The sequence below is a fragment of the Pyxicephalus adspersus genome, chromosome 5 (assembly GCF_032062135.1).
Source record: "Pyxicephalus adspersus chromosome 5, UCB_Pads_2.0, whole genome shotgun sequence".
Taxonomy (NCBI): domain Eukaryota; kingdom Metazoa; phylum Chordata; class Amphibia; order Anura; family Pyxicephalidae; genus Pyxicephalus; species Pyxicephalus adspersus.
This window is the reverse complement of record NC_092862.1, coordinates 39,319,496-39,332,132: the sequence shown is the minus strand read 5'-3', so window position 1 is coordinate 39,332,132 and position 12,637 is coordinate 39,319,496. Positions and strand designations below refer to the sequence as shown.

The 12,637-nt window shown below is 36.2% G+C and overlaps 1 protein-coding gene across 5 annotated transcripts in view; it reads left to right on the top strand.

Moving 5' to 3' along the window:
* The window catches only part of SNTG1 (syntrophin gamma 1), a 279,759-nt gene that overhangs the window by 249,159 nt on the left and 17,963 nt on the right, over window positions 1–12,637 (top strand). For all 5 annotated transcript variants that reach the window (XM_072411228.1, XM_072411230.1, XM_072411226.1 and 2 more), the window contains 2 exons: window positions 797–926; window positions 8,423–8,461. In XM_072411228.1, the coding sequence (XP_072267329.1) occupies window positions 797–926; window positions 8,423–8,461 (169 nt within the window). The remainder of the gene's footprint in view (window positions 1–796; window positions 927–8,422; window positions 8,462–12,637) is intronic.

Sequence of the window (12,637 nt, the reverse complement as noted above, 5' to 3'; positions counted from 1 at the left end):
ATATATATATATACATAAGAAGCAAACAAAAGAAGGGTGTGTGCTTGTGACTTTTGTGAGAAAATCTAGTCCGATGGCTTCTCTGTGAGAAAATCTAGTCCGATGGCTTCGCGCGCGGTCATTCGCAAGATAGCCGCGGGATTTACCCGCGAGCGGCTTCTTCGATAAGGCATTGGAAGCTTTTTATATAGGCGCCTATGTAGAGGAGTTGAACTCGGTTAACTCTTGACTAACGGGAAAAAAATAAGTGATTTAAAAATATGCTGTTTTCTTAGCGCACATAAATGTTTAAAACATTTAAACAGCGCAAACATTTTTTTTTAGGGCTAAGGGTAATATGTGTGCCATTAGAAAAAATGACTTGTGACTAATGCAAGCTCGCCAGTGTAAAGCTGCCGGAGATGCGGGGCTCCGGCCGCGAGCTTATTCAGTTGCTGAATTGCGCGACGGCGTACGATTTCGGATCGCGAATACGAATGCGCGAGCGTCCGATTCTGCTTGATGAATTTGGGCCTATGAGCTCTATTCCATATTTTTCCCCTGGTTCTGCAGTTTTTTTTTTTGCTTAAATTAACCCCAAAATGCATATGTACTAGCCATTGATACAATATTTATATTTGTTGTATAGTACAAAAGAAAAATGTATACACTATACAGAACAATCATTTTTGCTGTTTTATTTTAAATGTGCATGATTTTTAAGCAATAATTCATTTTCATAATTTGTATATTTGTGTTGCTGTTACTGTTTTTTTCTCCTGACAGAATGTATTTTATCTCATTTCTGTATTTACAGGCAGAATGCATTTCAGATTACTGCAGTAGATGGTGTTTGCAGTGGAATAATTCAGTGTTTATCTGCTGATGAGTGCATTGAGTGGTTACAATCTATATCAACTAATATTTCAAATCTTACAAAGCACAATGTAAGTAAAAATCGTATTTTCACTCATTTAAAGACTTTTGCCTGTTATCCCTTAGTTCCAATGCCTTTGAGATACTACCTTGTTTTATCCTCAAATATGGAAAGCTCAGGGCATTTCAGGGCAATGAACATAACACTATAACTAAATCATCTATAAAACATTCATGAAAGGTGAACTTCTGCCTGGGGTTTTCATTTGTATTTCTGGTATCAAGATTCGGGGGCATTGTTATATGGATTTGTTATTTAGTTCTTATGGACCAAGAATTCTGAATGCAGAATACTAATGATTAGTAAAATAAATCATTGCTATTAGCAAAACATTTTCCATTGTAATGGATCGATGTTGTGCAATAATGTATGCAACAATAAACTAATGGATTACCAATGTCAAAAACACAGTTGTTCTATTAAAATTATTAACAATAGTTAAAATTTTTTCAGTTTAGTTTTTTAAGCAGTCATTTGAATGCCTGCATGAAGGTTAGATTATTGTTTTTGTCGCAAGGAAAGGTTTGTGATCTCTGTAATTACCTGAATGCCTTCATGAATGATTTCTGAACTGAGATATTATCCTTATTACAAGGTTCCAGTCATTAGGCTTTAATGCATACCCTATACATACAATAGAAATCATTACTTTTTGGCATTCAGCATGTAACATAATATCGGGTCTGTGTTGAATTCAAACACAAACCCCAAAACCATACTCTAATACTATGTAGTTTACCTGTCCTTCTATAAAGTGTCTACATGCGTTTTCTTGAGTTCCATCCTTTTCTTTCTTTGTCTTTTTTAACTCGTAATCCTGCAAATAGCACTTTTTTTTCTGAGTAGTTACACTTACTCATATACTGTATTTTTGGAGGAAGCCATGGTTGTCACACAAGATGGACTTAAAACATGTCTACTTTTGATGATCCCTATCACAGAGATCTATCTACATGGATGGAGCTCACATCATGGTTTACTTGCACCTAGTCCATTAAGACAAAAGTCAGTTCTGACAGCGGAAGAAGCTATTTGGACATCTTCATTATTACAGTCTTCATTATTATTAGTCTGATAGTCTAATTTTCCTTATTTTGGTCGTACCCCACCTCTTTTCAGGGGGCTCATGACCTAAAAAAGGGGGAAATATATTTACCATCCAGGACCCACCGCTGGTGTCCGTGTTTGAAACCCACCTTTAAATTCCCACAGATAGAACATTTTACTTTTATTATTTTGTTTTTTATTATTTATTTTATCTTAGAGGCATGATTATGTACTGTAACAATAAGGATATTAGGAACAAATAAGGATAATATGCCAAAATATTTTGCTGAATGTGCCAGCGTGGAAGCACAAGGGCCATAGGTTTTATTTTTAAAAAAAGCACATTTTTTAGTGCACAGCAGTGCATATTATGAAACCTAATGTTGTTCTTAGCAAGCACGTTTCCTACAATTCTATGATGTGGAAGCTATAGTAAACCAAGCAAGCTAAATATATTACAGAAATGATTTGCTGAACATATGAGTAGCATGGGTTTTACTGATAACCTTTTATTTCAACAATTCATATTTTAAGACGCACTTTATCAAGATCATCTTTTCTTCATAGTAGTAGAAGTAAAAATTCAAAGATTTTATAGCAGACTCAGATACTGATCTACAAAATGACTAGGAATGTCTGAAAGCAAATAAAGGGTAAGATAATTCAATATATAATAATTCTACTGTATAAAAATATAGAGTGGAGAGCAGTTTAAAGATAAGGCAACCGATTGCAAGCATTTTTTTTGTGTGCGCTCTTATATTCCATGGAGTTGAAATAATTCTTCACAATGGAGCAGGATTTATATAAATGTGGCTGAAACCCCTATACAATGCTGACGAGCTATCACTTTACACCTAAAGATTTAGCCCAATGTGCTGCTAAGTTTTGTCTAGGGGTAGATACATTGCAGTAAAAATTACCACATTATATTCTTTCACAGCAAACGGCACTTTCCTGCACTGCTCAATGCTCTGGATTATGGGCATAATACTGCAGGGGTTATTTGTTTTACTTAGAGTTCATCTTTTACTTATCAAAGAAGCAAAAAAAGTAGTTCATTTTTAGGGTTTACATATATTTAAATAAATAATTAAAATGAAAAGAGTTACTGACCCTCCAGAGTTAATGTTGAGCTACCTCTTAAATTGTTCAAAATATAAAGAACAAGATGAAAGAAAGAGGTTTAAGCTCACAGATTTTTTGGTAAAGTTATAATTTATGTATTGATATAAATCCAGTTTCATACATAATAATTTCACATACATTATAGTAGCATATATCCAGTTTGGTTTATACATCAACCGACTGGAGTATATTTCCTAGACAGGGTTGCTCTAGCTATTAACCGTGTTTGTCTTATGCGGCTTGACGCGTTTCACCTTCCTAGGCTTCCTCAGGGGAGCTTGAGCTTAGGAACTGTACGAACTAAATGTAGTATAGGGGGATGAGCAGTGATAAAATACAGCAAAACTGGATAAAGTGATAAACAGAAAGAATATATATAAGCATAATCAAAATAGCAATCATACATATGATGTATATTATTAAAAAAAACATGATATAACAAATGAGATATTAGTAGTTGGGCCTAGCAGCCTTAAATTAACATCTCTCAATTAATAGTTGACAAAACTTACAGTATTCATAGTATAGAGTATTTGTGTATATGTAGTTCAATCTATATATGTAAATAGTAGGTGGTAGGAAATAGGATGCCAATGTGGCTACTTACTGTTGAGTTGCTAGTGCATAAGTAGACAAGGATATTACCCTTGTTTTAGGGATCTGCATAGAAGGGGTCCCAGTGAAAGTGTATGGCTGGTAGGAGTAAAGTAAAAAGCCTTTATGAGGTCAAATACTGTTATAATAAAAGGAGATAATACAATGTGTACATACCCAATAAGTGCCAGTAAATATCAAGGGCATCGCCAAGGGTGTTTGTTGACAGGTAGTAGTCCTAAAAGGATAAGGAGTTGTGGTAGCGTTTAGAGAGGGCTCAAAGACCTATAGGAATTTCAACCCATTAGTACTAGACATATTAATATAATATGTTATAATACTAAGAATGTTAAAGTTATAATGGTTGATAATGCTAATCCAATGCATATATTCGGACTTACAATTCATAGATGGGTCTGCACACTTAAAAAGTGATCAAGTTGTGGGAGAATCATATTGGTAAATGAATAAGGCTCCAAGATAATTGGACTCATTTTATTCTCACTATGAGATCCAGGAATTTTGATTTTTTTTCCCACTAAGAGTAGGAGTTTTTTTATCCACTTAGCACAGAGGTGGTATTACTGACATCTGTGAAAATTCACATACGGGCTATAGGTCCTTATGTCCATTAGCTGATTTAGTTATGCAGAAATATAGAGGCTTTCAGTACTGACTTGTTGATAAAAGTGTAAGTTCCAGAACTGTCATTCTTATAAAGTATTTAATAACTGAAACAAATGATCAGGTGTTCTGATTGTTGGCCCACCATTGGTATTGGTACAGGAACAAGAATATGTGATTTGGGACCTTGGAATTTCACTGTGTGGTGCAGGTTGCAGTTCTATTTCTGCCTCCAGATTCATTTTTCTGTAGAAAAGCAGATGGTGCCATCTACCTGGCCATGCAATGTGAACTTACAGGCCACTTTGTTAGGTACACCATGCTAGTATTGAGTTGAACCCCATTTTGCTTTCAGAATTGCCATGAGTCTTAGTGACATAGATTTAACAACGTGTTGGAACACATTTCTCTGAGGGTTTGGTGCATTTTGACATGATAGTGTCAGGCAGTTCCTGCAGATTTGTCAGTTGCATATCCCAAAGGTTGGTAGTACTCAGTTGGTAGTAAGGGACCCAAAGATAAGAAAAAATCTCCTGTAGCTTTATACCTCTACCATTATTAGCCTGAACCATTTATACAAGACAGAATGGATCCATTCGCTCATGATGTTGAACGCTAAATTCTAACTCGACTATCCAAATGTTGCATTAGAAATTCTCTCCTTTCCAATTTTGGTGAGCCGGTGTAAACTGTAGCCTCTGGTGCATGTCCTTAGCTGACAGAAGTGGCACCTCTTGCGGTCTCTTGCTGCTCTTCTGCGTACCTCAGTTGTAATGAATAGTTATTTGAGTTACTGTTATCTTTCTTTAAACTCAAACCAGTTTTGCCATTTTCTTCTGACCGCTGGCATCAACAAGACAATTTCACCCAGGAGAGTTGCAGCTCATTGGATATTTTTTTCTTTCTCAGACCATTCTCTGTAAACCCTAGAGATGGTAGTGTGTGAAAATGCTGGCAGATAAGCAGTTTCTGAAATACCCAGACCAGCCCACCTGGTGACCATACCACATTCATAATCATTTAAATCACCGTTTATCCCTCTTCATCACAAATCATCTTGACAGCAAAGCCTACAGTGCTGCCATGTGATTGGCTAAGTAAATATTGGAGTTAACAAGGAGTTAAACAGGTGTGCATAATAAAGTGGGTGGTGAGCATGTGCGTGTGTGTATATATATATATATATAAATATTCATATATGTAGTGCATTTTGCAGTTTGGCTGAAGTTCATTTGTTAGATCATAATTGTTTCATGGAAAAACATAAACTTGTTGGTAAAGCACAAAATAATAAACATATTGAACTGCATCTGGATTAGTCATCACCAGCATGAAGATAAAATGTGCATTAAAAGCACTAATATTTCATATATACTGTAGTATGTGCGCTGAAGTAATGTGTGCTTATTTCTCCCAGGCTTCTAAATAAATTTTTAATAAGCCATGTGTTTTCTCTGCATCACTGGCAGATTTAAAAGAAGCATGCACACTCCTTGTTAATCACAAAATTCATTAAAATCCAAAACACGATCTTGACAAACTTAAGTTTCACTGTGATTTTAATATCTTAGCTAACAATATCTATGAGGGCAGTATGCCGTGCAGTCTGTATAAAGCAAATTCAGTGTACAATAAAACATTATTTTGGTTCAAGAAACATCACAAAGATGCATGCAAATTATTGACTAGTTGATGGTAAAGCCCCAAATTTTGTCCAATTAGAATGCAGGGTCCCACATGTGATGATGTTACAGGTTTCAGAATGTTATGCAGATTCTCACTTTACGGCTTTGTAAGGTATGGACTGGAAACAACCATTGAGCCAGTGTAGTTGGATCATATTATAAGTTTATGGGCTCCATACTAGATAAACTTCTTGGGCCCATCTACCCAAAGTCTAACATTCCCAGCAGTGCAAAAGTTATGTTGAGGGGAGCCATGTGCAAGTGGAGGGTCTGGGCTAGCCAAAAGGCAGCCAGGTGGAAACTAAGGGTCAGGCTCCACATGCATTTTCCTAGCTCGTGAGATACTCCACTTGCACCTGAGTCTCTTTTAGGCTAGGCCACACTCTCTGCTTGCACCTGGACCTATTTCTGGCAACACCAGATCCTTCAATTGGACATTTTTGTGGCGAGACCTGACCTTTCTCTTATACATGCTTTTCATGTGCAAGTGGAGGGTCTGGCCTAAACTAGCAAGGGAGCCAGGTGCTGCACTTGGGTTGGGTTTAGGCTAAACAGCAAGCAAGCCCAGCCCAGTGAAGAGTTTGGCTAGTCCATGCTTGCACTTGCACCTGGCTGACCTGCTCTTTTATCTAACATTGTTTTTTGGAATATCCCCATTCCTCTTGTACTGTCTCTACTTTTTCGCTAATTTTACTCCATGGCTCTCTCAAATCTACCTTTCTTTCCATGTATTTTTCTATCCTTCTTTTCCTAAGTTTCCCTTCTACCCTTCTTCTTTCCTGTCTTTTTTTTTTCAACCTTGCTCTCATGTGTGTCATTCTAGTCCACCCTTGTGTCTTTGGTCTCCAAACTTTTCCTACCCTGTCATCTCTGTGCTCTACCCCGTTCCCTTTGTTTTCCTTCCTGTTCACATTTCTTCTCCCATGTCTTTTCAGAGACAAGAGCAGATCAGAAAGTGTCTGTCCCTCATGTTTGGGGCTATTCCCTTTTGGCATAAAACAGGCTCATCCTTACTCCCAATAGTGACAAGGGTCATTGTTTGGGGGGGGGGGGGGTGCGAGGGTCCCATTCCACAATGTAACCCCTGTGTTGTGGGGTTTTGTGGGTGGGAAACCTATTTGGAATCTGGAAGGCCAAATGTGCCCCAGATATCTGCCGCCTTACTCTGGGGAATTAGCACAGCAAAGGATTAAAAATAGTTAATTAATCCCTAAAAAAAAAAACGATATACAAAGGGAAAATAATTGTTTTTTTGTTGTCATTTTTAAATTAACACCATTGCAGGATCCACTGATGTCTAAATACAAAGTCCCCTGAAATTATTTAGCCTCCTCTCACCCACTCTTCCTCTACTCTTTCCTTCCCTATATAAATGAACAGTGCTATGTGTATGTAGCTTTACTCAGCCATCCATGCATAGAGCATTAGATTAGTGCAGTAGGGAGCATTTTGACTTTTTTTATTAAGACATTTCCAAGCACAAATCAGGGGTACAAAGTAAAATGAAATGATAATTAAATGTGCTTTAAATCCTGACACACAAAAGATTATTTTCTGGTCGATAAAGCTATAGAAAGATATGTGTGGTTTATGTGCTTGGGTAGGACTTTTAGGTGTTTAAATGGAGAATAAAGTGAAACCAGGAGCTTGACCTTTATTCATTACACATGGAAAGAAGCTTGCAGGCCCTGATTGATAAGCATTGAAAGTAACCACCACACAGATGACAATGATATATGTTATATGTTTCCTATAACAATGAATGTACACACAGCGCTTACAGTGAATAAAATTCACCATTTCTGCTGAATAGCACTTCTTTGGAATGTAACACAAGTGCACTTAGAACTTCTTTTTAGAGAAGGCCTTATACACCAAGACGGACAAAATATAAATTAGTGCAGCTATGAGCTGTTTCATGTATGCTGGCAGTCTGTAGACTGATATTATAGATATAGATAATATAGATAGTTATTATAGATAGTCTAGGTGCCTCCTGTGATAAATTCAGTAAAAAAATAAAATCTGAAACTATTTACAATAACTTAATGATCAATCTCAGAAATAGGAACTCATATATTACATTTTCTTTTTCACATGGACATGAATGAGTATTGAGTTTATGGCAGTGTTGTGGGGAAATAAATGGAGCCATCACACTGAGCAGTTCTCTGTACTTTGGAGCCCACCTGCCACTTATGTTCTGTCTGTATGTACTCAGTATAACTAATTAGGGGTTTTAGTGAATCAAATTACTGTCATTTAACATTATTATGGTGGTTAATACACTAACAAGGTTGGATACACGTCTGATCTAGTTGTCATAAGCCGTATACCAAGTTAAAGGCAGTTTGGCCTTGAGTAGTAATACATAAATGATTACGTTTTTTTCCATCCTAATATTAAGGTTTATATCTTGTTTCCACAGATTAAGAAAATTAACAGGAACTTTCCAGTGAATCAACAGGTATGTGTAGTACTGCAACACATATCAAAAAATATTATTTCTTTATCAATATTGATTGTACTGTAACTCCCACAGGTGGGCATATTTAATAAAATACATAAAGAACTGAGTACATAAAATACTATCTATTTATGGTCAAATTTATTGTTTACTACGTTTTTGCCTTTGCTCAATTTTTGAATAATGTCGAACTAGTACTTAGGGCACTGGTTTCAGTCTTCCTTTTTGTATCCTAGTTCAGGACGTTTATTTAGAATAAACAAATAAAATTACATCGGGGGGGGGGGGGGCAAAGCAAACTTTCAATAAAGGCTTCTACTGATTACTTAATATTGCATAAAACTAAGAAAAATGTAGTAATATGATTATTTTAGGAATAAAATGAGACAGAACCTTGAGTTTTACCTATAGCAAATATATTAACAAAATAGTTTGAGTGGATTATGATACATATATATTAAAAAATACAGAAGATTAGATATTTTCAAAAGTGTCATTTTCAGGTTCGACTCAAAAAGCTATTCTGTTTGTTTTTTTTCTCTTTTTAAATAAAGAATTATATATCATTCCCCTCAGTTTATGCTAACTTGGGCTAAATCAGCAGCAGCACAATACTCTCTGCTAATTGTCACATTAGTTTTTTCATTTCAAACTTTATTGGTAGAACTCAATGAGGCAGAACAAATAACAAAAGTAAAATACAAGTAGTCCCTGCCTGATCACATGATAACAGTGCAAACATAGAATATGTTTACTTTAGATATATTATTCAAACCTAATATTTGAATTGCAACAGATATTCTTACTGTCACTGTCCCTCGTAGTATTGTCTAAAGAGTAACTCTCAGTAGGAGCAAATATAGAAACCCTTTCTAGGCTCTACCAGTTTATAATAATATAGAATCTAGAATGACCAGAAGGAATAGGAGAACAAAGTATGGAAGAAAAAGAAGAGGAGGAGTACATGATAAAAGGGATGGGCATAAAAGGGTTTTTTATGCTGTACTTACAAATACCAGGGTACTGTTGGCTGGTCATAAAGTTGCACCGCTTTACAAAAAAATTTAAATATATATGTGTCGGGCTAATAAAACTTTTGTTGTCAGACCTTTATATGTGATAGCTGAATGTCAGGGGATGGTCATAGGCCCAGTAGGGCAGAATTTCATCTCAGTTTTAAGATGTTGAGGCTTGATAATTCATTTAAACATACAGATACTTGTAGGCACCACATGGTACTTACACATCAGTTCTTTTGTTGCCCTAGGTATTTTGTTTTACACTAGGCTAGTTTTCTGTTGTGTCCTGCAATAAAATGTAGATGTTTGCTGCAGGTGAAACATTAATATAAATTTCATAAAAGGAAATCTGTCTTCCAGGTTAATGTCTCATTAGGTTGATGTAAAAAGGATGACAACTTTAAAATATGCACTAGCTATATACTCATTCGTATATTTTCTGTTAGAGAATTAGACACCCTGCCAAAGATCTAGCTATGACATGAGATTATATGAAACACTGCTAAACGCTGATCTCTTAAGACATTCTGCCATGGAAATGGTATATATTAGATATGGACATGGTAGACAATAGATAGTATAAGCCAAAGTTTCTTAACCAGGGTTCTACCAGAGTTTGATAGGAGCAATCCTTGGGCATGGAGCACTTTGTCAGAAACACAGGCACATAGAGCATTGTGCGAGGGGATTATTTGCCAGGCACTTGATAAGTGTTTAAAATATTGTTCTAGAGGGTATGCTGAGCACATGGATTTTTTGTTAAGGACGTGAAAACATGCTGTACACATTTCAGGAGCATGCTATACTAATGAGATTTCTGCCAGGGTTTGCTGAGCAAATTGGTGATTCTGCTAGGAACATGCTTAATATATAGTGCACATCTGAAGACATTCTCTGAATTGCTTGGACATATTGAACTATAATTGTATAGCAGCAGGTGACATATTCTATGCAGTGACACAAATGTGAACGGACATGTCTTCTGACATACTCGCATACAAATGACACTCATGTAATTGAAAAGAGGTGCACTTTGTTTTAACATAATTTCTAACAGACACAATTCTGCCAGTTAGAAATATCTGGCAGGTAAAACAGATCACAGCGGTGTGCTTTAGATGTGCTTTTAGCTGTCTAGGTACAGTTATCGCTTCAAGTAAAGAAGATTACTACCATTCACAAATATGTAAATTTCCTTATATTTATGCAGATCTTCAGTTATTCTCCTTTTTATTTGAATTTGCTGTGAAGCAGAGTTGCTCTTTTTGCTTCATAATAGGAATTTAGGTCTCCAAGAGGCTGAGAGAATGTCACCAATGTTCTCCAGGCATGTCACTTAACAGAAAAACGCTATATTAAAATCTATGAATCTGGCAACATCCATCCAATGTTCATTGCTATCCCTCTTAAAGCTTCTGATATTCAGAGCAAAAACAAATAATTTACATTTTTGAAAGATGTTTGTGCTTGTGAATAACTTAATGGATGTAATTTCATCCATTAAGATGAGGCAAATCTGCTGCATTTGTCTATTGCATAATGTATACAGGTCCCATTTCCAGCTTACTTCTATTTTAAGATATATCTACACTTTACAGCTCTTGTCTCTCAGTGTAAGTTAGTTATGACCTGACTGAAAATCAAAGGTTATTTTTACTTATCTCATCATAATTTGTTTACACCAAAAAAGCACACAGCACCATACACTATGTACATTCTGATGCTATTTGCAAGTGGGATTCTTTGCATCCAATTAAGGTAAATTGAAAAGGACAATGTAGGCCAATAAAAAATTATACATAAAATAAACAACCCCTAAATATTATTCCTTTTGTAAGGGTAATGCTTACCTCTACAACAATTATTTCCACCCAGAGTTACATTAATTTTTCATAAATCATTTCAAGATCAATAAAAATGGGAGATGGGACTACTTTGTAAAGTCTTCTCCAGCATATCCAGTAGGTTTGGGAAGGCATAACACATTCTTTGGCCAACCCAGGTGCATCCATGAGATGGCAGAATAAATGCGCATAAAAATTCAGGTTTTTGGTTTTAGCTTTCTGCTTGTATTTTGTGCATGTGTTTTAAATAAATCACTGAAAATATATTACTTCACTCCTTTTGCCAAGGACAATTTTCCTAGAGATCTGGTCATTTCCATTCTGAGCTCTGGTCCCTACACGACTGCCTACGAGTAGCAATTAATTAACTATCGGTTACCTTGCCAGGAGATAAATAGCCCATTTAATTTCTATCTTGGGAACTTGAACAGGTGCACCCTGGTGTTACCGGTAAATGATCAGGATGCAGATGCCTATTCCGACAAATACATCTGTAGGAATGTTTGTTCAGGGGGGTAAAGGGTCACAAATGGGGAACACTACGTTTTAATAAGGAGAAGAAGGATTTTTTATTTGCACTTGTTTAAATCTGGAATAATAATAATATTAATTCCATAATAAATGATACAAATGATCACTTAAAGCGGACACAAACTCATAATTTTAACTTTACATAAAAAGGTAGACAACCCTCTTATTATTTTATTAAGTATACATTTGAAAAAAAAAAAAAAAAAAGTTGCAGCACCACACCCCTAATTCTTGATTACCTAGGCGATCAAGAATAAATCGGAGTGCAGAGCCTCTCGGGATACCTACGTCACACATCAAGGAGGCTCTTGGCTGCTCCTTCTGTGCACGCCCAAGCATCTCGGGCATGCGCAGAAAGAGCCCTTTCATCAAAAGGGAAAAAATTGCCAGTCTCACGCATGCGCAATGAGATCGGCAAGTTTTATCCCAATCTACATCACCCGATCTTGTGCCTGCGCAGTGCGAGATCAGGTGAAGCTGGAGGAAGAAGAGAGAAGATGGCAGTGCCTGGCATTCCCTCTGCGCCGGGCCGAAGACAGACACCAAGACTATGCGGAACCCGATGGAAGAAACCTCCCTAGGTATAGACTGATCTGTTGGATTGAAGTCTGGATTTATTGTTTTGGGTTAGTTTTAGAATTACTTCTGCTTTAAGCAAAATATTTGCTTTGTTTTTGTTTTAATTTTGTAAAGTATAGGGAAAGCTTAAAAACTCTTTTAATTTATTTTTGCTGCTATTGTTTTTCTTGGAGGATTTCTCTTTACCTCTTGGCCTGCAAACA